The sequence below is a fragment of the Mauremys reevesii genome, linkage group 9 (assembly GCF_016161935.1).
Source record: "Mauremys reevesii isolate NIE-2019 linkage group 9, ASM1616193v1, whole genome shotgun sequence".
Lineage (NCBI taxonomy): Eukaryota > Metazoa > Chordata > Testudines > Geoemydidae > Mauremys > Mauremys reevesii.
Window position 1 is genome coordinate 91,684,538 of NC_052631.1, and position 23,835 is coordinate 91,708,372.

Sequence of the window (23,835 nt, forward strand, 5' to 3'; positions counted from 1 at the left end):
GCTGTTCAGCACATGTCGAGGATGTGTTTCAGTGCTCTTCTGGACAAGGCTGTCTTCTCCACCCGTGACACGGGGCTAATAAAAATAGCTTTCACCCATTTTCTGGGTTTTCTATTTAGACTGTAAACTCTTGGGAGGCGGAAGACTGTCATTCATGTTGTGTTTGGGCAGTGCCTAGCACAACGGAGCACCGATTTTGGTTGGGGCCTGTATTGTAAATCCAATAAATAACAATAATAATTGTAAACTGTTAACTTAAGGTTCATGTAAAGTCCGCCTGACCTTGCTGATGGTGGAGTGTCATTTCCCTTCCTTCCCATCCCTATAGACTATAAAGTGGTTGCACTTTAAATGAGGGAACATAGGTACATTTGGATAATATTGATAAGAAAAGGGCAGTTGATTGTCTCTCTTTTATATTAGAACTGTGAGATTTGTTTGACTATCCTGAATTCCCCAATACTCCCTGTTTACCATCAGCATCTTACAGAGCACCTGTCGTTATAGCTAACATTAGGAGTAAGATGAATATTGACTTTTTTATTTTACTTGTGTTAAAATGTATCCTATAAAGAGGTATGGAAACATGGACTATTTCCTGGGTGTGTGTAGATGTATAGTAGCCCCACGTTTTTTTATTCTAACTTACTAGCATTATAACCATTTTTAATAAACCAACATCATATAGGAACATAAGAACGGCCATACTGGGTCAGACAAAGGTCCATCTCCCCCAGAATCCTGTCTTCTGACAGTGGCCAATGCCAGGTGCCCCAGAGGGAATGAACAGAACAGGTAATCATCAAGTGACCTGTCCCCTGTCGCCCATTCCCAGCTTCTGGCAAACAGAGCCTAGGGACACCATCCCTGCCCATCCTGGCGAATAGCCATTGATGGACCCATCTTCCATGAACTTATCTAGTTCTATATCAAATAGATTTCTGACCAGATAGCATATTCTGTGTCATTAATCAGTTCACAGCGCAGGTGCGCTCTGCTTCTGTTATAAATGACAATGAATTGGGACAGTGACAGTAATATAAAAGCAACTTCCACCATAGTCATATCGCCAAATATTAAGCGTTGTAAGGGGATTGTCATGGTTCATTGTTAGGTGGCATGAAAGGGCCGAATGGGAGGATGTAGAATGTCATATTAGCATAGTTGTTTTGCAAGTGTCGAAGTTAACAAAACTCAGTTGACAAAGGCCAGACTAGACCATTTATTTTAACAAAAGAAAATCACAGTTAAAAGTGCATCCTTAATGGCTGTGGAATTTCATTAGCATGTAAATCCTGGCAATGAATGGTAGATCTATTTTTTCTCCTTCCAAACGGTTCTATTAAGATAGTCTTCACCATCTGGGCAGGTAAGCCCGGAAAAAGACTGGAATTGGCATAGTTATAAGAGATTCTCTTGGAATTAAGCACAGGAGGAGTTTCCTTTGAAAATTCCAGCATGAGGCTTTAAAAGCACAATGCCAGGTCTAGTCTGAATATGAACTTCTGTTGAAACACATAGTGGACTTGGCAAAATCTGAAGCAAAAGTAATACTTGAATGATTCAGCCCATCGTTTATACGAGCGCCCAGGCACACACACAACCTCCTCTCCCAACCCCCCGAAGAAATTACTTTTCTCTTGTAAAGCATTCCATTAGGGAAACAGAAGAAATATTCTTAGTTGTAAACTTCCTCAAATAAGAACTACAATCCCTCTATAGACAGCACACTGGCGGCATGACTCCCCCCTGTGATGATTAAAGCAGTGCAAACATGCGTCCAGAAGCTCACTGGGAAAGTCAAGCTAGGTTTAAAACTCAGTTTGCAAGTTTTACTGGCTTGCAAAATACAAATGGACATCATAAAGTTCAGTGGGGGAAAAACAACAGTGAAAAATATTGTTCAGGGCTCACAAATGTTGCATCCAGCCACACATGAAATAATTGAGAGTTACAGAACTTGTTCTGATAACCTTTCTTCATAAAGTGGTGGGCATTTTGTATGACTAAATCTAAATGAATGCTAATGAAAGGTACCGATAACATCAGTGACCTCTTTTGTGCTAAGACTGCCAATTGTTGTAGGTTGTGTGATACAGACAACTGTTCATCAGGAAATACACTTGAGGAGACCAACTCATTTGATGTCCTCTGTGAAATGGTAACATTGGGTCACTACTGATTTGATCTAAATTTGAACTAGTGACATAGAGGTGAAATTCTCCATCCCCCATTACCATTCTCCATCCCCCATTACCATTCTCCTTAGTAATCTTGGCTTCTTAATGAACTTTTTATCATTGTGTTACATTATACATTAGTCTCACTTGCAAAACCTTCAGCTTCACAATTAAAAGTGCTATTTGGAAGCCTAGATCCTCCCTACCCCAAACACATTTTATTTCTTCTTTCACTTTCAGTGTCTTTTAGAACATTTATGAGTGCTCTTTTAGACCTTTACCACTTTCTCCCAGTTCTTCAGCATAAATTCACATATGCTGTGAAAATCTGGTTTCTAGTTCTGACTCTTCTATTGGCCTGCTAGGTGAGCATCAGCAATTAATGTCACTGCCTGGTGCCTCAATTTCCCCATCTGTAAAATGGGGATAATGATACTGACCCAAAGCACTTTGAGATCTACTGATTAAAAGTGCTTTGTAAAAGTGAGGTATTATTGTAATGGGTGCTTCTATGGCCCCCTTTGCTGTAGTATCTGAGCATCTCACAATCTTTGCTCTAATTATCCTGTGAAGTAGAGTGGTGCCATTATCCCCATTTTACAGATGGGCAACTGAGGCTCAGAGAGACTTGCCCAAGGTCACACAGTAAGTCTGCAATGGCTCAGGGAAATGAACTCGATCACACAGTTCCCAGGCTAGCACCTTAACCAATGAACTGTCCGTCCATTCTACTACTACCTATGTTGTGAAGTGGCACCCACAGAGTTAACTGTCAAGATGCATCATGGAGACATTGGTAGCAACTCCACAGTTAAGTCTGTTGTACCACCAGGACTCCTATCTCTGAGTCACCCTTTAATGACTGAATTTACTCTTCATATTTGGCACACCAGATCTTCAGAGGACAATTGGGATTTTTAATGTGACTGTTTTTATTGAAATACTTGCTAATTCTTGCTGAGGAAAAATTGAAAACTTGAGTTGAGATTCTGGCCTGAGTGGGGAAAACACAATTTTAATCTCATTCTTTTCCCATTCCCTAGCAGACACTTGACCATGGCAGAAGAGGCAAGTTTGGCTTGCTTGGTTTGAGAGGGACGAGACTGATGATAAAGCTGTTGTAGGTTAATGCCAGGCTCAAGTGCAGAGCCATGTGTTCATGGGAACTTGTCCAGCATCAGTGTTAGGTTTGACTCTTGCCGTGACTGTAAGTCGTTCACTTTCACATGCACCGAATTCACCAGTTGATAAAATGCAAATGTAATTAAATGCTTAAGGAATGTGTAGTTAAATCATCACACACGTGTACATAAATTGTGCTGATCCATTTTACTGTGAAACATATCCTTCTTTATTATTATAAATGAATCTCTAATCCAGCTCCTGCCAACTCTCAATGAATGCCATTCTTTTTCATTAGGTAGCTCTTTAAAATCGATAATGGTTTTTTTAAGGGAAAGCTTTGGCCGTTACTAATTTAAATCTCATTAACTTTTGACTTGATTTTCTGAGGTTCAGTCTGAACAACAATTTTTCATTTAGATATGAAGCTACGGGTGACGTGTAATTTCATTTAAAAACCCAGGGTAGGCAGGAATAATGTTGGGCTAGCAGTAGTTTAGAAAGCATGAAGTGTGGACTGTTTTGTGTAAGGTTTATGCTTGTAATCCCCCTAGCATGCAGCATCCATAAGTCAATGGAACATCTATCCCCTAGCAGTCCAGGCTGCAAAATCTCTTTTTACTGCCAAATACTCCTGATTTGTGTTTGAGAGAGAAGAATGATGGATCCACTATGTGGATCCACATAGTAGATCCACCAGCCCTTTGCCCCTGCCCTCCTTCCAAGCCATGCCCCCTACACTTTGGTCTTTCAGTTGCAGTGGGTCCCTGGTGAAATATGTCCCATAATTCAGAGATGTTGCATATCCTCTGTGCGGTACCAGGAATCTTATCTGCACCTGTGCAGCAGAAGCAAACTTATACAGGGTCCTTCTGTCTGCAGAGTAGGTTTTTCCTCTTTGAAGAATGACTCGCAAGTGGCAGTACTAATAGCAATCGTGTCTTTAATAAAGCTTTCTGCGATCTTAAGCTTGTAGCTCATCACAAATGAGGTTATATTTTCCGACATTCATTACCTAGGGCGCACTGATCCATCCCAGAGAAGGAGAAACTTCAGCTCTCATCACTTTTGATGACATATTTTTGAATATTTGGTTTTAAACTATGGCAAAAAATTATATTATAAAGGGTTATGCTGCCTTAGGCAGGCTGTCATGGAGACTGAAAATTTAGCACAGCTTTTCAAAATACCAGTTGGCTGGAAGGGTAGTTCTGGCACCCTATTATTTCCCTTGCATAAAAATTAACACATCACAACCACTGGTTACTTTCAATGATGTGGAATCAAATGCCTCTTAAGAGAGATTATAAAATGAGATTTGCAGAAGCTTAGAAGAATTCTTAAAATTGACAGCTTGACACAACATGATTTCGGATTATGCAAAATCTGACATAAGTATGTGTATGCTGTTTGCAAGGAATTCTTTTCAAAGTCATCATGTTGGAAATATTTACAATGAAGGAGTAATAATGTCTTTAATATGCAAATCATTTTAATTGCATTTATTAAACTGTCAGGCCTAAGATGAAATATCATTTCTTTCACAAGTGACATGAAAAATTAAAGAAAATGATTGCTTTCATGTCACTTGTATTTCAATAATAATAATAAAAAAGAATCAAGTGTTGTCTCCATCCGTGGATAAGTTCTTCTCTATCTCAGCAATTTTCCTTCAAAAGAGTTTGGCTGACATTTACAATTTTTTAATTTTCTAATTTATATCCCTATTTACGTCTCTTTCTCTCCCCTTTCCCAGTGTTACAACATAGATGTGCTTCCGAATCTAGCAGGGCCTGACTCTGCAAGGTTGCAGAACACGATCAACTCCTGCTGACTTCAGTGGGAGTTGAAGGCTGCCAACACCTCATAGGAAGCAAGCAGCACCTTTTAGAACTGGACCCGTTGTCTATAAATGAGACAGCCGATCCTGCTGCCATTGAATTCACTGGGAGTTGTTCCATTAACCTTAATGGAAGCAGAATTAAGGTCTGATTTTTGTAGCACAGAAACGTGTGTGTTTTCCAATTTGTTATATTCCTTTCTGAAACTTTTCAGCACCTTTTCTCTGAAAGAGCCACAAGCTCGAGGCTCGAAACTACTTATCTAACCTACCCATGCTAATAGCCGTTCCTCCTCTTTCCCCCCAAAATGCATGCCCTCAATCAGTCATTTCCACTTCCTTCTACTCAGTTGAGAACTTTATACGATTGTGCTTGGGTTAAAAACCAAGAAATGAAATTTATTAGAAACTGAGCACTCTCCTCTCAGTGTCCAAGTGAAGTGTGGCTAGTCAGTACAAATGGTGAAAAGCAAATTATATTATTAAAACTGACAGAATTTTTTTCAGTCTCCTGGATTATCAGGAATACAGGTAAATAGGTTTTAAAGTTTTATTTTCATCATCTTTTTAATTTGAGCAATGAGGCTTCAAATAACAACTTGGTGACTGATGCTGCAAGTGCAAAATGAAACCCCAGATAATGGGCTAGGATGTATAATGAATGAAACCTTAAAAACCAAGTGCTTGTATGGCTCTAAAGAATCCCATGGTGCTTTTCACAAGCACTGGGTTTGGCCTGGTGTCCTAAGTTTAAATGCCCCCTTCTTCTCCTCTTCCCCTTCCCCTGCTGCGCAGTATACCAACATCCTAACCTCACAGAGGTGGCTCCATGCTTTATAAAGTGCTTTGGTATCCTTCGGGATGAAAGGAGCTATATAAATAAAATACAATTGCTGCTGTTTGTTTTATATTGCTGCGAGCTAGAAACAACTTATGTATTAATAAGTGTAGTTAGTCACTTTTGCTTTACTAATAAATGATACACTCCAGCTGCCAGTCTTGTCATGTGGCTCATTAAGTTACACAAGCGTGTGAAAGATGCCATACATATTTAATAACTATTGCCATTGTTGGAGGAGGGCAGAAAATGCCAGAAGCATGATTATGATAGTGCATATGTCTTTGAAAAGAACAAACCCTAACTAGGTAAACAATCAGATACATGTACTAAAGGTTGTATTTGGGAATATGATACAGAAAACATACTGTACTGGGCATTGAACAATTATACAGGCCAATATGCAAATATTTATTGCATGGTGGCTCTAATTAAAAGATAACAAAGGCAACAGTTGTTATTCTGTAGTAATTGTCCAAACCAGTACAGATCGGTTGGTTTTTTTTCATATCCATAAAAGCATCTGTGTACTTAAGTTTGAAAGGTTTTTAATTTAGATTAAGGAAAACAACAAGAAGGAACATAAGTATCCACAAGAGAGAGCACTGTGAATGGTTGGCTATGCCTGCGCAACATGCTAGAAGAATGATTCCCCTGCTTACTTACATGTCCTCGAGCTAGCTCTTATGGACTAGGTGAGTATAACTAGCAGTGTAGCCGCAGGAGCATGGGTAGTGGCAGCTGAGTACACACCCACTGGTTGCAGGTAGGTTTCTACTCCGCATGCCTGATCTGTGCCTCCCACTAGCGCTACCTGTGCTATCCCGGCTACACTGCTAGTTATACTCAGGCTCACCGAGGTAGCGCAAGTATGTGTGTATGAGCAGGGGACTTTCACTCCTAGCTCACAGGGTAGACATAGCCTAAGGGTACGTCTTCACTACCCACCATATCGGCGGGTAGCAATCGATTTCTCGGGGATCGATATATCGCGTCTCATCTAGATGCGATATATCGATCCCCGAACGCGCTCCTGTTGACTCCGGAACTCCACCAACCCGAACGGCGGTAGCGGAGTCAACATGGGGAGCCGCGGACATCGATCCCGCGCCGTGAGGACGGTAGGTAATTCGATATAAGATACTTCAACTTCAGCTACGTGAATAACGTAGCTGAAGTTGCGTATCTTAGATCGATTTTCCCCCGTAGTGTAGACCAGCCCTTAGTGTGTCCTTTTGTAACAAACTGCTGCCATCTTGAATGGCTACCGTCTCAGCACAGGTAGAATTCTTAGACATTTAAAGGTGCAGTACACAACAAAGTACAATATGCCTATTGCAAGTTTGAGAGCTGATGCTGTAGTATTTACTACAGACAAATCATAATGGTACAACCTATATCAGACTTTAAAGAAAAATATATTCTGAAAACGTACTGACTATATATTGTAAATGGAAAAGATACATTGGGTACAGAACATAAAATTACACTGTAGGTTGGTGGATACAGCTTTTATATAGGCCTGTATTATGAAATGTTTCATGACAATACAGAAACATCATTTTCCACAGTGATTTTCCTTCATATTTCCTACCATACATTTTAATAATAATAGAATGTCTTACAATTGGAATAATTTTGTGTGTGTGTAATTTGTACAGAAACTTGTATATTTGTTAAATTTGTAACATCTTCTATGTCTTATTCTGAAGCCACTTGTGTGTTTAGAACACATTATTGGCATTTACTTTTTGATCAAATAATCCTCTAACAATTCCGTTCCCTATTGTCCAATAAAGGCTAATATTGCTTTGATTTGTAAGTGTTCAGTCTTAGGAAATGAAATTATACATGTTCTGTCGCTGTGAAAGGGAATTTCAGATTTAAATTCTACTGCATACATGCAGCTAATGGATTGAAATGAGAGAGAAAATTACAACTTAGGTTGGATCTTGGGTCATCACCTTTTCAAGCAAAGGTCTACCTGTCATGCAAGTGGAAATGCTAATTGGCTGAATGCCACTGAAATTATCTCTGCCGGATGATGGAAGGAATGGCATGAACAACAGTAAAATTGTAAGTGTGATTAAAGATTCAAAGTCAAATGCTTAGTGACAAGGAAAAGGACTGGAGTTAGTTGGATTACTCATCACAAATAAATTCAGATGAATATAACCCTTGGGTTTTTTCCCTGTTCATGAACAGATCCTAATTTCAACTCATGTATTTGTTTTCCCCAAATATTCACCAAATAGTTTGTGAATGTACAGGATGAAAAATGTTGATCCAAAGTGTTCACAGCATAAGCTGTTCCAACAGTCACGGATCCCTTGCTCCCTCCAACTCATCCCTGTTTCCTCCCAGATCAGGACAGAGGTGGCATAAAAGCCATGATAGTGGATCTATGCCACTGAAGGTTTCCCCTAGGCAGGTAATGGAGTTACACCAAATGTGAATTTGGTCCCATATATTCAACAATATGCCTGCCTACCCTAATCCAGGTTCCAGGGGAACATGCTCTATCCTGAATGATCATTCAACTCAAACTATCCATACACTCCAAAGAGAAATAGAAAATAAACTTGCATAAAGAATAGTCCTTCTGCCCCAGGAGACAAGGAAATTAATAGTTTCACTCTCCTCTCATTTTAAATTCTTATTATTACCCGCTCCCTGGGATTGTATTGTTTCCTGCTGAGAATAGTAGGCAGTGTATATGGAGCTTCCTAATTGTGTGATTACTTGAGACTGCAGCAACCTGATCTGGGACCTAAGTTTCCATTTGCTTTACCTTCAGTAACGTTATTCAAAGGGACTCTAATGGAAAGAGGCTCATCAATTATTGAAATGAATTCAGCTTTGTTTCCAAAGTTTGTATAATGCCAACAAATTGAAATGGGACAAATGAACCCCTCCTCCCTGGGTTCATGTGACTGGCTGGAGAATATCAAAACTAGTGCAGAGGATCTGCATAAAGGGACGTCATACAGTCAGCAGCACTTACAAAAATAACTGTCTACACCTCCAGTTATGAGAGTACATTCCCTGGTATTGAACCTTACCTGGAGTTTTCAGTGAGACAGTTTCTATTCTTAACGACACTTGAATATTTTCAGGCTGCTATTCTTATTTTCTCTGTTTTTTGTTTTGTGTTTATGGTTCATTTGGTCCTTACAATTGCTCTGATCACCCTTTCTTTTACTCTGGAAAAGAATACAAGAAATATTAGCATCTCTCTAGTTTGGCCAGTGATGTTAGCACGCATAAAAGTGGCAAAGAGATGGTTGGGCAGATTGAGTGAGGAATTATCTTTACTACATTTGCTTGAATTTACATTTTGGGGTAAATTACCCAGGATGATTCTACTGACTTCTTCAGGACTGATCTTTGTCCTTTTAGTTTCACACAGAGCTAGTAAAAAAAAGGGTAAACATTGGTGAAAAAGTTTGGTATCACTTTTATTTTGCAGGTTTAGAAAACAGGACAATTTTTCCTTTATTCATTTTTGTGACTGCTTTTTATCAATTTTTTCAGATTTGAAAATGTTTGGATTCAATTTTTCCCCCTGTTTTTTCCTCCCCAACTCTCTCTTAATTTCTTAATCAGTTGTGTCATTGAAAAGGTGTTTATGAGCAAGGAGGAAAGCGGGAGGAGTGGGGAAGGAAAAAAATCATTTTCATTTTTTTAAAAGGAAAATTCAAAAGTGATTTTTTTATGAAAATTTTAATTCTCAAAAAAGCCCATTTTCTAACAACAAGCAAAATAACTTTTCAGAATTGGCTAGCTCTAGTTTACATATTGCAGAGAAAGGTCTCACAAGCAATTCTGACTATACTGATGCATTACATGGACATACCGATTATGGAGCATAGACAGATTTTTATTTTGTAGCTACACAATCAGACTTGGCCAAACTGTGGAGCAGAGGCTCAGAAGCTTGAGCAGAAGCCTCAGAGCTGCAGTACCTGCCCTATAATGTTTCTGCCTGTGGCCTTGCTGGGGAGGAAGGATGATCCATTGGAGAGGCTATTGGCCAGGAAACCCAGATTCAATTCCAGACTCAGCCACAGACTTTTTTTTGCAACCTTGGGCAAGTCACTTAATCTTCCGTGTGTCTCAATTCCCCATCTGTAAAATGGGGATACTATTTCCCTGCCTCTTAGGGGTGCAGGGAGGATAAAATCCATGAATGGTTGCAAAGCACTTATATACATTGATGATAACGTCTATGCAATTATATAGCTTGGAGGATTTTTTTACTCCCTCACGTGCTGGTAGCCCATTTTCAATAGGATTCTCCTGGACTATTTATTTTTATTAGACTATTATAAAAATCTATAGAGAGATTCTTGGGACCTCTCCATTGAAATCAATCTTGACTCATGATCTGGATTGGCTTGTCCCAATTTTAGATCAGATATGACTGTGCTCCTTCATGGATTCCTTTGTAGGACTGAGTCACTAGTGATCACTTGACATGCTGAAAGCTGTCTTTAGAATGAAGAATACGAAAGGCTTCTTCAAAATGAAACTTTAAATTAGGATAGGTGGCGTCTCAGCCAGGCATCTCATAAAAATTCTAAGATACCTGATGAGCCTCGTGTTGTCCCCCAGGTGTTAGAATTCAATGTCTAAAATAAAAAGTTGGGTGCTCTAATTCAGTTAAAAGAAACGGATGATTGAAGATTTTTGTAATAAACCAGCTTGAAGTTTTATAGTAAGTCATTTCTGGACTAGAGCTGGGTGAATAATGCAAAAATATAGTCATAAAATATTCATTCAAATTGTTTATTGAAGTCCCTTCAGCCATGTTTGCCCTGCTTTGGAGTATGCTTTCCATGAACATTTGAGATCTAGTTTGTTTGTGGAAAGCAAATTCAGTATTCTCACTGGAAATTTTGGGGGTTCATCCAGTCAAGGCGGGGAGGTTCTGTGAACGGAACAAAATGCTATATTGATAGGATCGTTTTTTCATTGTGAAGAATGTGCTCTTATCAAGCAGGTGCTTGGGGCGGCAACTCTGGAGCGGGGCGGCACTTTCAGCTATTCGGCAGCAATTCGGCGGAGGGTCCCTCACTCCTGCTCGGAGCGAAGGACCGCCCGCTGAATTGCCGCAGATCGCGATCGCGCCTTTTTTTTTTTTTATAAGCTGCTTGGGGCAGCAAAACCCCTGGAGCCGGCCCTGACCTGGGCAATACATTTGTTTTTTAAAAATAGTTCTAGGTCTCATCGCTCCAACACAGTGTGTCTGATTATCGTGATACCGTCCAAAATCAAATCAAATCCTTCTTTAGGCATACAGTACAGAAAGGAAATATCTGGTGGAAAGAAGTTGTTATAGAAAATTACAGAGGGGACTCAAAACAGGGCTTTGAATAGACTCAGTCATTTGAACCTGCGCTCCGGAGTCACTTTGGGGACTTCATGAAGTATACAAAAACATAAGGAAATGAAACATAGTCCCTTATTTCTAGGTGACCTAGTTGTGTAGTTCTCAGTGTGCCTTTTACATTGTTTGATAATGTTGTGTCAGCCATACAGAGGTGAGCCATTAAACTAAATATTTTAAAACAACCAACTATACATACACAAGCTCTAACCTCTCTCCCATTTATTTTAACATACCAAATTGGGAACTGATTACAAGATCACAACCGTCCCATCTGTTAATTTGGGATGCAGATCTGCATTTTAAACTGCTGCTTTTTGGCTCTCTCTTTTTTTTTCATTGTTAAGGATACAAATCAGCTCAAAGCCAACAGCACAGCATCAGAAGGAGAGTTCAGTTCAGGTCGATCTGTCTCCAGAACATCTGATTTAGAAGAAGAAGAAGAGATTGTTATGAGACCAGCCAGAGATTCCCTTTCCGCAACACAATGTACTTCCGAACTCCCTGTCTCAGGCACACTTTTACCTGCCAGTTCCCATTTGCTTTTCTCTCCATCAGCAAGTATTCTTGAAAATCCCTGTGATAAAATGCCACATGAAAAGCTGGCATCGGAGCCATCAATTTGCCCAGCAGATCTGACAAGTGCTACTGTACGAAATGTCCTTGGCCAGTAATGTCTACTGACCCTACTGCTATATTTTATTTTTCAAAAGGAATTTCCAAGTTCAGATCTCATGAATATGCACAACTCCCGGAAGCTGAGAATTCAGTGATGCTCCAAAGCTGGACTTTGATTTTCAGATTGGTCATGTGTGTCTAATATGTGCCGCCTTTAGCATGTTGCATAAAAGACTAGATTGCTCCTAGCCCTGCGTGATTGCATAGGTGGGGGCAAAGTAGGCACAGGAAGGAGGTTGCCCCCTCATTTGAACCCAGGGCACTGTGTCTTTTACAACTCCAAATGGAATTTTGGGTCTTCAGCACAAGGGCTGGTTGAAAAATTTCTCTCAACTTTTTTTAACCAACATGGAACTTGGTTTTCAGTTATGCTAATTTTGCAGGAAGTGTTTGATTTCTTTGAAATTGAGTTTTCATTGGAAATGTCCAACTCTTTCATTTCATTGGAATTTCCCTGAAAGGAAAATTGCATTATTTTGTTTTGTTCCCTGACCCCCCGGATTCAACACCTTTGAAAAACCAGGCCCTATATATTTTCCCCCTCAGGTATCTCTCCTTTTCTGATTGGTAATCCCATATCTCTAGCAACCCTTCACACCATAAATATAAAGACCACTTCCTACAGCAATTACCAAACTTAAACAATCATATTAAGTAGCCCCCATAAAATTGTGTTTGAACTTTAACTAAGGACTGTCACTATTGGGCAACTTATTTTGACTGATTCCTTTTGTGGCCACTTAAAACATTTCATTACTGTCTTCTTTTCCTTATGTGCTTAAATGCGATCATCTAAAAGACTAATATGTTGATGTATTTAGCATCTAATTCTCTCTCCTGTTACTAGTGTAAAGCCTCCTCCAAACAATTATCCAGCTTCTCTTTCTGCTTGTGCTATGTATGTGTAGCTACAAGCACAGAACAATTTTTCCAAACCTATTAATTCCAATTTTATCTGACAAATTTAAAATATTTCTCTTTTCTAGACTGAGCATTAATATTAGGAATGTGAGCAGTTTTGCACTCTTATGGTTTGTTCTCTGGTCAAAAACTAGAATAAAACTTCTGCAAAATCTTTCATGTAAATTTTGGTCCTTTTTGTTCAAATGTGACGTTTTAGATGAAAAAAAAATTCAGCCACCCTGTCTGGGCAGATGTGTCCATTTCTGTGCCTTGATTGACTGACCGTACGATCTCAATCAACGCGAACACTTGCATGTGTGAATTTAAAGTGCATTCTTTCTGAATGCCGCAGCGTTGGAATTTTGCAGCATTTGCATTAATTGACATTCACAAACAGTTGTACCAGTAAAACTCAGTTGCTCAGTTATACACAAATGGGGGTGAGCACGGGTGAACTCCAAGCTTTTGGGGGGTAAGGACAGTGTTTTGGTTTTCTGTTTGTACAGCACCTAGAACAAGGAGGGTTCTGATCCAGACCTGGACTCCTAGGACTATCATACTACTAATAAATAATAACTATTATTCAATTTTAAATTCAAATAGGTTGTTAAAGAAAAACTTTTGCATAATTGACCCAACTCTAATCCTAGCAAAGGTATTTTTTTCCCCCTAAGAAGCATAAAAGGTGGATCTCTAAAAATGCCATCATCTTATAGGGATATTTTTTCCCTTTATTGTATTTGTGTCCCTTTCTGTTGAAATGCAATTTCAGATGAGACTATAGTCAGAGTTAAAGCCAATATTACTTGAAATAAAAATAGCATCAAACTGTAGCTCATTAAATCACGTCTGACCAATGCTGCATAGAAAAGAAACATCACTGATTTCTATCGCTTGGCTATTGTGTTTCCTCCTCTTTTCCTCACTGCTTGACATGTCTGGACCAGCACCTCTCTTCTGGTAAAGGCAATACTCTTGAATGCTCTTAAATGCCACCAGTGAAGCCTTTTGTTATCACTCTTTCCTTTTCCCCTTTAGCTCTTGACCAGCTACTTGTAATTTCACTGATCATAGCTGTGATTGCTGTTCTTCAACAAAGGAGCTTTAAGATGGTTGTTCTCAAGCTGTACAACCCAAAGAACACTTCCTCTTAAGTAGCATCTTCTAAAATCCTGGGACTAGTCACGTCCCTTCTCTGTTTTCCCTCCCGCCTTCAGTCTATTTAGATTGTAAACTCTTTGAGGCAGGGATATCCTCTCTCTGTGAATCAATACAGCCCTGTAACAGGGTGGCACTCAACTTTCATGAGCACCCCTTTCAGTCTGCAATCACCACTTCCGCCAGCTTCTCGTGCAGGGATCGGTAACCTTTGGCACGTGGCCCCCTGTAGTGGGGCGGCCTGCCCCACTCCCTGTGAGACTGGGCTGTGGCAGGCCAGGGCACCTGCGCAGACAGGGAGCCAAACAGAGAAGGACTTATTGTGAGCCAATCAGGGCCCAGTTTGGAGACAGCCAATCAGGGCCAGGCTCAGGCATATATAAAGGCTGCCCAGAGCAGGAGCAGGCAGTCTGTCCCAGGCCTTTGACAGGGGAAGGTCAGTCTCCAAGGGAGGAGACTAGCACCACGGACAGTGCAGTGCTGGCCAGGCTCGGGGAGGCTAGGGAGCTTGAACCCGTAGCCTGCCAGGCTGCAGGCCCTGAAGGGAAGGGCCTAGCGGGTGCAAGGGGCCATAGGGGAAGCGGCCCAGGGAAACAGACAGCGGAAGGGGAGAGAAGGACAGCGAGACTGACGCCAGAGGGTTCCTGGGCCGGGACCCAGAGTAGAGGGCGGGCCTGGGTCCCCTCCCCGCTTCACTCCTTGCAGTGCACCCAGCCATTGGCCGTAGGGAGCGGCCATATTGCTATGCCAGATCCCTGACAAGAGGGATTGGACTCAGAGGGCAGTTGGACATAGTGACTGGGGTGTGGGACTGCTGATCACCGACCACCGGAAGGGGGCGCAGATGGACTAAGGGGCACTGCCAGAGGGCAGTGGCCTCGAAGAGGACGCCGCCGAGCACGCAGCAACGCGGGTCCAGAGACAACAACAGAGGACAGAACGACGGACGGGACACCACCAGGAGGAGGCGCTCCACTGGAAAGAGCTAATTCCCAGAGTAACCAGCAGGAGGCGCCACAGGTGGTGAGTCCCGACCCCTCTACAGCCCCCCCAGGGAAATCCGCTGGCGGGCCAGGCCAGTTTGTTTACCTGCACGTCCGCAGGTTCGGCCGATCACAGCTCCCACTGGCCGTAGTTCGCCATCCCAGGCCAATGGGGGCTGCAGGAAGCGGCGGCCAGTATGTTCCTCAGCCCACGCCACTTCCCACAGCCCTCAGTGGCCTGGGACATCAAACCGCGGCCAGTGGGAGCCGCGATCGCCCAATCTGCTGATGCTGCAGGTAAACAAACCGGCCTGGCCAGCCAGCGGCTTTCCCTGATGGGTCGTGTGCCAAAGGTTGCCGATCCCTGTTCTAGTGACTCAGCCCTCCATCCAAGTCACACAGTCTGTATGGAACAACTCAAACAGACCCCTGCTGGGGTATTAGTACAACGAAGTCTCTTTAAGCGCTCCTGACCCTGGTAGGGCGCTGGGCCCTGGAGACTCTTCACCCACTTTTGGTCTGTTCTGACCCCAGCTCTCCAGCGCGGCCTCTTAACAGTTCAGATCTACTTCAGGACGGTTATCACTGTCCAATTGTAGGCCACTTCCCCAGAGGCTTATTGGAGGCAAGTGGGCCTGGACCCACCCATTAGTCCACGTCCCAGCCCAGGGACCTAAGAATAGCAGCCACATGCTGCCATATCCCTTTAATTAAACTGCTTTTAGTTCCCTGAGTCACTTCCCCACAGCCCCTTCACCTTCACATATGCTTCACCTTTACTGTAGGGCATACAGCAAGTCCCAGCAGCCAGCCTGGATCTCCCTCTTGCTCTCCTAGTCACTGCTAGCAACTGCTCTATCCTTGGTTCTGCGGTTCCCTTCAGCCAGCCAGGAGCACCATCTGCACTCCTCTGGTTCCAGCGAGGAACTGCCTGTCTCTGGCTCTGCACCTTCTTTTACATGGGTCCTGCATCCCTCTGATTGGCTGCTCCCTGCAGCCTTTCCCTGATTGGCTGCCTCCTGCGCAGTCTACCTAGGACTCTTGGAGGATTTAGCTGCACAGCTCCTTTCTGGGATGTGTGTGGTAGGATTCTGAGGCCTCCAGAACCCCATCACAAGTCTCAAGCAAAATGGTTCCCATTCTTGGCTGGGGGCTTCAGACACTAGTTATAATACAACTAGTAAATAAAAGTATTACTTTTTATTTCAGAAGAATGTTGTTCTTACCAAATAATTAAAGTCGAACGTGTACTGTTTTCTTCTGTACTGCATTAGTGTGTGAGCAATAACAAATGCAGTAAATTAGCTAGTTCATTCTTTTTTATTTTTAGTTTACTTGAATTTAAAATTAGATTTCAGATAACTAGGTAAACAGACGTGTATAAGAATCCCATGGTATAAATTGCTCTGCATGACAGGACCTTACAAAAATGATTACAGGCAGATTCACAATGCAAAAATTATTTCTATGACAGGAAGCAGAAAGACAAATTACTCAGAGACTATGTACATGTTCTTCTATAATTGCTCATAAATTATTATGGTTCATGTAAAATGCACCCAGATTCCCTAGACCACAAGGTATATTTAAAATAACAATCATGTTAAATTACTAGAAAATGGAGGAAATTCAATACACATTGTAGGATGATTACTAGCACAGAAATACAGGAAATTGTTGGCAGCAAAATTAATTTGTAATTCACTGTATATATTTAAAGTCTTTCCTTTCACTTCACTATTAAGGGCATCATCCCGTTCTTCATTATGGGGATAACATTAGGCTGTGTTGATTGGTTCTGGTCTGTAAACAATTTCACTAGAGAAGCAACTAGAGCTGGGATCTTCAGAGGACTCTAAGGGGTTCAGGTGTCAAATACCATTGAAAGCCAATGGAAATTAGATGGCAAACTCCATTAGGCCTGCATGCATGCATTAGGGATTACTGCCCAGTTCTGAAAGGGACAGGAAATGAAACAGAAATAAAATTTGCTTTATTATTTAAAAGACGATAAAACAGTATCACCTACATGAGAGAAAATTTGGAATAATAGCTCGTGTCTTTCATCTCTCATTGACTTCCACTCCCTGAGTTGGTGCTTGTGGAAAATTGACTTAAATCAGATCTAACATATAGCCAGCCAACACTGACTAACGTAGTGCATTGTACAGGATATTGCAATGGGAAGTGGAAGAAATTGATTTGACTCATGGAACTGTTGGAGCTCAACTCTCTCCTACTCCCTTTCTTCTGTCCACAAGCGTTTCTCTTGTTTAAAGTAAACCAGAAGAGCTATTAAATTGTCATTCCAAACAGGCCACAGTCTTCCCTCCTCTATTTTTTGTGCCAGATACTGTTCCATGTAGAAGTAGGAAATGCTGTACCAGACTAAGTGATCTTTAAAAGGCCCTCACCTCACCTGGTGGGAAAGAGTCTGGTTTTGGCAGGTGATCAGTTCCAGAGGAGGAGTAGGGGAGGCAGCCTCCCCAACAGGAAACCAGCCCTAATTATGGGTCTTTAGAGCCATGTTCTCTGTGGAACATGGAATCAGCACACAGCAGGTCCAGCTCCTCAGAAGGGACTTGAGACTAAGTAAATAGCTAGATTGTGATCAGCCCTAATGAGACCCGGTGTAATTCACGTTTATTATTTTATGAATGGAAAATAGGACTGTACTGGAAGGCATAGTTTGTAGTTTCGGTGCATGTCACTGGGGCTCTGTGAAAGGTAATATGCAGCATTTGTTGTGCTCTGTGTACTCTCACTGCTCTGAATGCTGAAAAGATATTTTAACTAACTCTTTATTGTTGTACAGCAAATATCTAAAATGCACCTGCATAGAAAGTTTACCATTGACTTGAATGGCCTTTAGCTGAGGCCCTTCTTAAGAAGCGGTAGATGATTGGGTTGGAAAGAATACATGTCTTATACATTTATTATATAGCACAGCGCCTTTCCTGGCTTTTCTTTATTGTCATTCTCCTCACTGCCGTGAACATACCCCATAGCGAGAGCAAGCCCGACACAAATGATGGCAAACTTAGTCCATGATAATAGAGCGTCAAACTCCGCCTTAGCAGCTCCAGTCATTTCTAATGACTGCTTTGAGAATGCTCCAGATTAATCTAACAATTCATACACTTCAGTGATTGACAGCAGAGCAAGGAGAAAAATTCCAGCTACACAGAAGCGTAGGCAGCCTGACCTAGATTTTAGCCTCCCCGGCTACATAAGAGGAAGCATTCTTGATTATGCTTTTTAACAAGAGGAAAAATAGTTAGGGGGGAAAAAGTCATCTTCTGTTTGATTAGTCTTTCTTCGATAATTAAGATTTAGCCCATGCTCACTGCAAGATTTTTTTTCTAAATGTCATCAAATGTTAGAAGCCCTATTATAAATCATTACCTCATTTTCACTCAGTTCTTGACATCTCTCTGCTCTCCATAATTAGCATCTCATGGAATGCTCCTTTAAGCTAGTTGGCTATCTAGCCGAGGAAACGAACCGAAGAACCCCCACGTGGGCAGAAACAATGGCGTGATGTATCACATGCACAAACATCTCCCCTTCCCCGCTGCATCTGGCGTCCGACTAGTCTGATCACTACTGCTTCTGGTGTCCGACTAATCTGAGCCCAGTTGCAGGTTTGTTCTGTGTTGTATTTGGATAAAATTAGAGGAAAAAATGAGTCTAGTGTAAAGTGTGATTTGCTTTCCTTTTCCTTTTGATTCCCAGATCCTGAGCTGGTGTAAACTGTCGGAGCTCCATTGGCTTCGCTGGAGCTATAACAAATTTATAAATTTATGACCAATAGTGAGACAATATTGTTTTAATAATAAGAGCTCTTATATAGCATTTTCATCCATAGATCGCAAGGTGTTTTATCATTATTCCCATAATGGAACATAACCCAGGTCTCCCAAATCCCACTCTAGTGGTCTCTCCACTAGGCCATAATGCCTCCCACTAGCTTATTGTTTCTTTGTACTTGTGTGTCTACATCCATCTGTTGTCCGACATACTTAAATTGTAAGCTCTTTGGAGCAGGGATTGTCTTTTTGTTCTCTGTATGGACAGCACCTAGCACAATGGGGTCTTGGTATATGATTGGGGCTCCTCGGTGCTTCAGTAATACAAATAATAAATAATACTGACACCAGCTGAGGATCTGTCCCATAGTGTCTCCAGATTGTTATACTAGAAGCTGCTGTAGGCACGTCTCAGCCAGTTTCTTCCTTTGTAACTTGGCTATGAACTACCACTTGACTTTATAGTGTCTTTCATGCACAGTGCATTATTCTAATGTGCTTTGCAGAGTCGAACTAACTTCAACTTTCAATTTAGAATAAGAGGGAGGGAGAAATAACCAACAAAGGGAAAATATGCCTCCAAGAGAAAATGGAAAATAGATGAATTGATAAGGTGGAGTTAAAGGATGCTTAAAGTTTGTTTCAGTTGTTCAGTGAGGAGCTAGTGGACATGGAAGCGCTAAGAGACAGGATAAAAATAATTGAAAATGTCTTGACAGAAATAGCAAAAAAACCCAAATCTTCAAAATTCAGTTTCAGAAGCTGCATTTTCAGATTTGGACTAAGTTCTAAGTGCAAACCTTTTCCTAGTCCTTTTAAATTGTGACTCTCCTCTGAAAAATGAGACTGTAAGAATGTGATCTTCTTACTCACCTGATATGCTTTGTGTATATTCAGAGTCATAAGAGTCTATTCATTTTTACTGTGGTCAGCTTTGCTGAACCAACATACTAGAATATTTTCTGGCTCATGCATCAATGATAGAACTATTAACTGAGCCAAAGCTCATGGACTCGGTTTGAGATCCCAGGAAATAAACAATTTAAGAAATGGCTTTGTACATTCCTTTAGGAAGGTAATGAAAAAATAATAGTTAATATGTCAGAGCAATTAGAGATATGCATGAAATAAAGAATAGCTGGCAGAGTAAATGAAAGAAATTAACATTTACTGTATAGTGATGGGTATTGGATACAAACAGAAAGAGGCCACATAGTTACAAAACACAGGCCTTCGGTTGATGAAAATCAGTATGGCTACATGGAAGTCAATGGATCTACCCTGAAATATATCAGTAGAGGATATATACCAGCTGGCCTGTGAATGATATCCATCCTGATGTAATCCCAATGAAGTCAATGGAATTACATAAAGGATAAATTTTTGATCCAATGTACCTACGTTAGGCATCAAGCAGCAAATTGTGGACTGCTGTGCCCTTGCAAAGCCCTGTTGATTGCAGTCAGCCCGTATGCAACCAATTGCTGGATTTGGACCTTAATGCTTCCCATTACTAGAGAAGATTGTCATGAAAGAGATAGAGAAGTGGTAGTAAATTGCATTTTTAAGGTGAATTATCAAAGCTACAGAGCCTGGAAATCCAATTTAAAGAAATTTTAACCAAAGAACATAATCTGACATCAAAAGGACCCTGGCCACATCTTCCCCATTGCTCTGTTAAGAATGATTGCATTGCACAGCATACAGTAAATGTATCCTACTTCATAAGACACATACATGCAACTTAATTAGTGCTTAGAAACAGCCTTGTGTAATGCACCTCAAAATAAAATTATAAAGGTGTGGATTGTGTCACATCTAACTATTTTATATGCAACTGTGTTGTGCTCCTCGAACCAGTCCTGAGAGGGTTAACAAGAGCTGAGAGGCCAGGGCATCCCCTGAGCCGAGAAGGGCCCGGGTTAATTGGGAGTGAAGCCTAGCTGGGGAAGGGCTGGAAAAGCACTATGCAGCCAGGAGGGTGAAAACAGAAGGGGGCTGTAGGGCAAGGAGACTGCAGTCACTCTGGGTGGAGGGAGATTGTCAGGGAAAAGGAGGAAGTCCAGGGGGAAAGTAAGCCCTCAATCCTGCTCTGGAGTAAGAGACTAGAAGGAGGGAGATGTAGCTACAGGGCATAGAATAAGCTCCATTGGTAAATCTAAGAAGATAGAGAGTCTGGGTAGGATGGAACCCAGTGAAACAGCAGCAGCAATGGGGACTGAGAAGACCTGGGTTGCTGGTTATAGGGTCACTGGGATGGAACCCAGTGTGGTGGGTTCACCTCCCAGCCACCGGTTTAGTGGCACAGAGCCGGAGCTGAATACAGCCTGGAGACTGCATTTGGACAGTGGTCCAGTTGTACTTCAGAACCCCACAAGGGGTGGACTGAATGGTGACCTGGCATCGGGGACAAGTTCCCAGAAGAAAGACTGTGTGTTTGTGACCTGGAGACTATAAAAATAGGCTAGACAGCACAGCTCCCAGGGTAGCTGAAGAAGCACCTTGTGACAGTAACAAAGATAATTAGAAGAGGTGAGTAGAGGAGGTTTAGGGGGTGGATTGAGATCAGATGCCAACATGCATTTTCGTTAATTACAGAACTCTAAGCTGGTTTTTCAGTTCAAGTAGCTAAGGTAAAAACACTTGTTATTTATTAAAGAGTTAGCGGAAGTAATGAAATTCTGAAGAGGAAACAGAACTGAATGGAGCTAAAAATGCACTCTACAAATCACATTTTTTTTTATGTCAAACTAAAATCTAGTGAAAACCTTCAATTGTGGTTAATTCCGACAGATGATTCACAATGGCTTAAAAATAAAGATTTTTCTTTTTGATTGATTTTTATTGCATTTCACAGGTTCTCTCACTATCTTGAAAAATGTTTCTGTATCTAATATTTCTTTTATTGTTTTCCTTTCAGTTGATGGTTGCATTGACTGGTCAGTGGATCTCAAGACATACATGGCTTTGGCAGGTGAACCAGTCCGAGTGAAATGTGCCCTTTTCTACAGCTATATCAGGACTAATTATAGCATGGCCCAAAGCACAGGTCTTAGGCTTATATGGTACAAAAACAAAGGAGATTTAGAAGAGCCCATTATATTTTCAGAAGTTAGGATGAGCAAGGATGAAGATTCAATATGGTTTCATTCAACTGAGTTGCAAGACAGTGGATTCTACACGTGTGTTTTAAGGTGGGTATTGTGTTGAATATAACAATACATTTCTATAGTTTTTCTTATTTAAGGCAGTGCTTAAATTTAGCTATTTCAGGACTGAAAGGTACTGCCAATTAATATATACTCATTATCTTTCTTTTCCTGATTGTTTGTCAGATTATTGCATTATCTTGGAATTACAGTTTCTCGGATAATTATGATTACTTGTTCCAATAGTGATAATTAAATATGTCTTCACTTCCTTCACTGAGACCTATTTTCAAAGGTTTTTAACTTAGTCAAAAAAAGGGGTGGGGAGGTGGCGGCAGTTCAGTTCTGAAGGCTTAAACCAAAACAAACATTTTGATCAAATAAAGCTGTTTGGTAAATCAAGAGCAAATCCCATAACTGGCAGACAGCAATCACAGATGATAATTTTCTAATGGTATTTTTGTGACTCCTGTCTACCATGAGTGAGTTAACTTTTGTAAATTGCTTAACGGCTCATAACCTGGTCTGAATGGCCCTGACATTGTGGAAGTGGCAGTCAAAGTCCTGTTTGATTTTGAAAAATGTCTATTCTAGTTTGCAGCAATACATGTTGATCGAATGTTTAGTGTCCCTCCAGAGGCCTCAATTCTGCAAAGCACGTAAGCGTATGCTTAACTGTAAATCAGTTTGGACATAAACATGTGCTTTGAGTTAAGCATGCTTTTAAGGGCATTGCTGATGAGGGATGGCTTGCTGATTTGGGGCCTTAACTTGCATAGTACTGCCTGTCCTAAACATACGTTTATAGGGTAAACTAGGAAGGCGCTTTGATTTTTTTTAAAATGCATAAATGTTCCTTTATCTGATTCAGCTTTGAAATACAAAGGACTTCACAACTACCGTACATGTTTTCAATATTGCACCACAGTTGCTTCAAAGGCAAACAAATAGAAATGTCTGTGGTCATACTGCTGAGGTGGTCTCGCCTGTCCTGTGTGCCTCACTGCTTGTGTGTCTCAGGCCGTCTATTGATCACTCCCAAGGCAGTAGAATCTTTTTGTCCAAACCTAACAATCCATAACTGGTTGAAAAATGTCTGTTGAAACTTCTTTTTTGACAGAAGCTTGGGGTATCGACAACACGTAGATTTTTGAGGAAAGTATCTGCTTTCCATAGAAAAATTTGATTTTTAAGCAGAATATTAATTAAAAACAACAACAACAACAACAACAACCTATGTCTGGAATAAAAAGCATCAAGGAACAAACAAAGGGGTAGATCCTACAAAACCCCTACTTACACGGGTAGTCCCATTGAAGTTACCCACATGAACAAGAATTATTTACATGAGAAAAGGATTGCTGGATCAAACTTAAAATGATTAAAATTAAAGCTCAACTGATGCGCTTTCCTGAAGAATTTGGTAATCAGAGCTTGATTTTGTTTAGTTAGCAGGATAGGGGGCAAAGGATCATACCCGCTGTGAGGGGCAAATGGGGAAGATTTATATACTGAATACAGATCAGCTCAGCTGATGTATAATAGACACAGTCTGCGAACAGAAGTACATTTGTAGTCAGGAGGAGCTAGCATCTAGAAATTTCCATTTGCCACAGAGATGAACACGAAACATAGATTTCCCTTTTGGCAATTCTTGGGGTTGTGAAGATGTAGCCATTACGCCCAAAATGTGGCATCGCTCTTCCCTCGGCACATATTCTGTTCATCCTGTTTGATCACAGAAGGATGAAGTACCATTACAAAGGACGAGTCAAGCATGACTTCA

The 23,835-nt window shown here is 41.1% G+C and overlaps 1 protein-coding gene and 1 long non-coding RNA gene across 7 annotated transcripts in view; one reads left to right on the forward strand and one right to left on the reverse strand.

Annotated features, from left to right (window-relative positions):
- The window catches only part of LOC120372558, a 50,474-nt gene extending 34,474 nt beyond the window's left edge, over nt 1-16,000 (reverse strand). The window contains exons 1-3 of one of the 2 annotated variants that reach the window (XR_005585043.1): nt 15,866-16,000; nt 11,606-11,792; nt 9,043-9,183 (exon numbers count right to left, since the gene is read on the reverse strand). This is a non-coding gene — a long non-coding RNA (uncharacterized LOC120372558). Of the gene's footprint in view, nt 1-9,042; nt 9,184-11,168; nt 11,299-11,605; nt 11,793-15,865 lie in introns of those variants that run through there. The other variant, XR_005585042.1, reaches the window with a different exon arrangement.
- Nucleotides 1-23,835, forward strand: part of IL1RAPL2 (interleukin 1 receptor accessory protein like 2) — a 548,503-nt gene that overhangs the window by 266,907 nt on the left and 257,761 nt on the right. For all 5 annotated transcript variants that reach the window (XM_039489758.1, XM_039489757.1, XM_039489761.1 and 2 more), the window contains exon 3: nt 21,821-22,094. In XM_039489758.1, the coding sequence (XP_039345692.1) occupies nt 21,821-22,094 (274 nt within the window). The remainder of the gene's footprint in view (nt 1-21,820; nt 22,095-23,835) is intronic.